At 64.5% G+C, this 3957-nt stretch overlaps 1 protein-coding gene across 1 annotated transcript; it reads left to right on the plus strand.

Annotated features, from left to right (window-relative positions):
* Window positions 640-3933, plus strand: RBM15 (RNA binding motif protein 15). Its single transcript, XM_021376883.1, has one exon. The coding sequence runs from the start codon at window positions 780-782 to the stop codon at window positions 3639-3641; it is 2862 nt and encodes a 953-aa protein (XP_021232558.1). The 5' UTR covers window positions 640-779; the 3' UTR covers window positions 3642-3933.

The following is a 3957-nucleotide window of genomic DNA, read 5'->3' on the forward strand; positions in this document are numbered from 1 at the left end:
GTGCAGGCACCGCCCACCTCCCCGAGGAGACCAATCAAACTCAGAGCGCGCCTGACTGACCACCGCGTTAGCCTATCCGTAAGCTCCTGGCTGCATCCAATCAGAAGTCTGGGGAGGTTTTCTCGTCCAATGGTAAACGAAGAGCGGAGCGTGGGCAGCAGCCCGCGCTTCTTCAGGAGTGGCGTTGGCTTCAGCCAATCACAGCAAGGAAAGCCAGGTTAGCAGTGTCCAATGGAGAAAGGGGGGGGGTAAAGTGCAGCTCGCGAGAATTTGAGAGGGACGACGGGAACCCGCGGACCAATTGAGAGCGGCGGGGCAGTGGGACCGCGACAACTGGCAGGTGGGAAAACCAATCAGAAGGAGGAGAGGCGTTCTCCCAGTGGCCAATGAATAAAAGAGGCCCCTCGCCGCCGAGCCGCTCCTAGTGACAGCAGAGGGCGACCAATCAGAAGGCCGCGCCCTTTCTAACCATCCAATGAGCGACCGGGGCGGGGCGGATGGAGGGCGGCTCTTCCCGGCGCGCGAGGCCGGCCCGTAGACAGACATCTCCCTGAGCCAATGGGAACGGGAATCGAGGGGGATGCTGGGCGGGTCTTCCGCCCGGCGGGAGCGAGAGGGTGGGCGCGAGGCGCCGAGCGGCCAATGGGCGCCGAGGGGGTGGGGTCGGCGGCGGCCGCGGCTTCCAAGATGGCGGCGGATGCGTGAGCGCGGCGGTCAGTCCGTCGGTGAGGCCGCCGGGGCGCAGGGCCGGGCGGGAGGCGGCCCCGCCGGCCGCCGCCATGAAAGGCAAGGAGCGATCCCCCGCCAAAGCCAAGCGGTCGCGGGGCGGAGGGGGCGGCGAGGACTCGGCCTCCTCCTCCTCCTCAGCGCGCGGCGAGCGGAGCAGCAAGAAGCCGAGCGGTTCCGGCGGCGGCGGCGGTTCCAACGGCAGCAAAGCGGCGGCGGCTTCCAACGAGAGCAACAGCAGCAGCAGCCGGCGCGCCCCGCACCCGGACAAGGCCGCCCGCGCCGGCAGCCGGGAGTACGAGAGCGGGGCGGCGGCGGCGACGGCGGGCGGCGGGGGCGGGCGGCACAGCTACGGCGGTAAAAGCGCGGAGCCGTCGCGGAGCAGCAGCAGCCGCGGGGGTGAGTCCCGAGCGGCGGTTGCGGCCCAGTCGTCCTCTTCCTCCGAGACGGGCGGCGGCGGGGAGTACAAGACGCTAAAGATCAGCGAGCTGGGCTCCGCGTTGAGCGACGAGGCGGTGGAGGACGGGCTCTTCCACGAGTTCAAACGTTTCGGCGACGTGAGCGTCAAAATCAGCCGCCTCCCGCCCGGCACCGGCGCCGCTGACGAGCGTGTGGCCTTCGTCAACTTCCGCCGGCCCGAGGATGCCCGCGCCGCCAAGCACGCCCGCGGCCGCCTCGTGCTCTACGACCGCCCGCTGAAAATCGAGGCCGTCTACGTGGGGAGCGGCGGAGGGAGCAGCCGGAGGCGTAGCAGCCGTTCGCCGGCGCTGCTGGACAAGGAGTCTCCCTATGGCACGGCTGCCGTGGGGTTGGCGGCGGCGGCGGCGGCTGTACGGCATCCTGCAGCCGGGGCAACGCAGAGAGCTTTGTCCCCCGCCGGTAGCGGTGGGGCGTTGGGTTACCGGGACTACCGGCTGCAGCAGCTCGCCCTGGGCCGCTTGCCGCCTCCGCCCCCTCTGCCCAGGGAGTTGGAGAGGGAGAGGGACTATGGGGGTTTTTATGAAGCGCGAGTGCGGCCAGCCTACGGGCTGGAGCGGGTGGCCGGTGTGGCAGCCGCTGGGGGATTCCGTGGAGGAGGAGGGGGTGCTGGAGCTGCTGGCGAGGAGGAGATCAGCCCCGAGGATGACCAGAGAGCCAACCGCACGTTGTTCCTGGGCAACCTGGACATCACCGTGAGCGAGACAGATCTACGTCGAGCTTTTGACCGTTTTGGGGTCATTACTGAGGTGGACATCAAAAGGCCGGGGCGCGGGCAGACCAGCACTTATGGTTTTCTTAAATTTGAAAATCTAGACATGGCGCACCGGGCCAAGCTGGCCATGTCAGGAAAGGTGCTCCTGCGCAACCCCATCAAGATTGGGTATGGTAAAGCCACTCCAACTACCAGGCTCTGGGTGGGTGGCCTCGGGCCCTGGGTGCCCCTTGCCGCCCTGGCCAGGGAGTTTGACCGTTTTGGCACCATTCGCACCATTGATTACCGCAAAGGCGATTCGTGGGCCTACATCCAGTACGAGAGCCTGGATGCGGCGCAGGCGGCGTGCACCCACATGCGTGGCTTTCCTTTGGGTGGGCCGGATCGCCGCCTCCGCGTAGACTTTGCGGACACCGAGCATCGGTACCAGCAGCCCTACCTGCAGCCCCTGCCTTTGCCACCCCCTGCTCATTACGAGCTCGTGGCAGAGGCGGCTGCTTTTGGGGCTCACCGGGGAGCCCCACCCGATCCGCTGCGGGGGGCCCGGGACAGGACGCCACCGTTACTCTATAGAGACCGTGACAGAGACCTTTATCCCGAGACGGAGTGGGTGCCACCCCCACCCCCTGTACGGGACAGGAGTAACCGAGCAGCTGCCTACGACCCACTGGAAAGCCTAGAACGCCGTCGGGATGGTTGGTCCTTGGAGCGGGACCGAGGGGAGCGGGAGTTGGGCAGCAGTAGGGATCAGCCTAGGAAACGGAGGCTGGCAGAGGACGGGGGCCGGCACTTGGACCGCTCTCCGGACAGCGAGCGCTCCTCTTCCTCTCGGAAACGTCACTGCTTGACCACGACCACGCCACCGGACCGCAGCCCCGAGCTCGTCGGCGGGAGGGAGCGTTACAGCAGTGACCCGGAGCGCTCATCGTCCCGCTTGCTCCTCTTGGAGCGGCCTTCGCCCATCCGGGAGTCGCGGAGGGGCAGCTTGGAGCGGGGCCAGAACGAAAAGCGCGACCGAAAGAATTCCGCTGAAAGGGAGCGGAAGCATCGCGCTTCTGTGGCAGCAGCCGCGCAGGAGTGCAAAAGCCCGGCCAAAAAGGATGAACGTGCTGCAGAGGGAGGCGGTGGAGGCTCCCGCCTCAAACCTCCGCCTCAGAAACAGCAGCAGGACGGAGCGACGCAGGCCGGGGGAGCCCCCAAGCTGTGCTTGGCGTGGCAAGGGATGCTTCTGCTGAAGAACAGCAATTTCCCGTCCAATATGCATCTGCTTCAGGGGGACCTCGGAGTTGCCAGCAGCCTCCTGGTGGAGGGAGCGACTGGTGGGAAAGTAGCTCAGCTCAAGATCACCCAGCGTCTTCGTCTGGACCAGCCCAAGCTGGATGAGGTGAACCGCCGCATCAAGGTGGCGGGTCCCAACGGCTACGCCATCCTTTTGGCCGTGCCTGGCACATCAGACAACCGCTCCGCAGCCGGAGCTAGCGAGGCCGCCACCACCTCCACCCAGCGGCCGCTCAGGAATCTGGTCTCCTATCTAAAGCAAAAGCAGGCCGCTGGGGTGATCAGCCTCCCCGTGGGGGGCAACAAAGACAAGGAGAACAGCGGGGTCCTGCACGCCTTTCCGCCCTGCGACTTCTCCCAGCAGTTCCTGGACTCCACGGCCAAGGCGCTGGCCAAATCAGAGGACGACTATCTGGTCATGATCATTGTCCGCGGGGCATCCTAATGCCCTCGTGTGCTCTGTACCCAACCCTGCCTACTCCTCCACACAGCCCCTCCAGCGTGTGCCAGGTGCTATGGGATACAGCCTTAGCCAGCCCTGTCATTATTTTAAATTAGATCTTTGTTTGTAGGTGACTTTCCGTGCCCATTTTTTTTTTTTTTTCTGTTATTACATTTTTCTATAAAGTTAGAAGCCAGAAAGGTTGGTTAGCCATTAGCGTGAGTAGGATGTTTTGAGAATCCCTTATCCGTGGGGACAGCAGGGAGGCTAGGCCTGCTTTCATTTATGAAAAAAAGAAAAAAAAAAGGAAAAAAAAAAA

The sequence above is a fragment of the Numida meleagris genome, chromosome 25 (genome assembly GCF_002078875.1).
Source record: "Numida meleagris isolate 19003 breed g44 Domestic line chromosome 25, NumMel1.0, whole genome shotgun sequence".
Classification (NCBI taxonomy): Eukaryota; Metazoa; Chordata; class Aves; order Galliformes; family Numididae; genus Numida; species Numida meleagris.

Excerpts from the sequence above, each read along its gene's own strand:
- RBM15 (XM_021376883.1), top strand. The coding sequence starts at position 780 with ATGAAAGGCAAGGAGCGATCCCCCGCCAAAGCCAAGCGGTCGCGGGGC.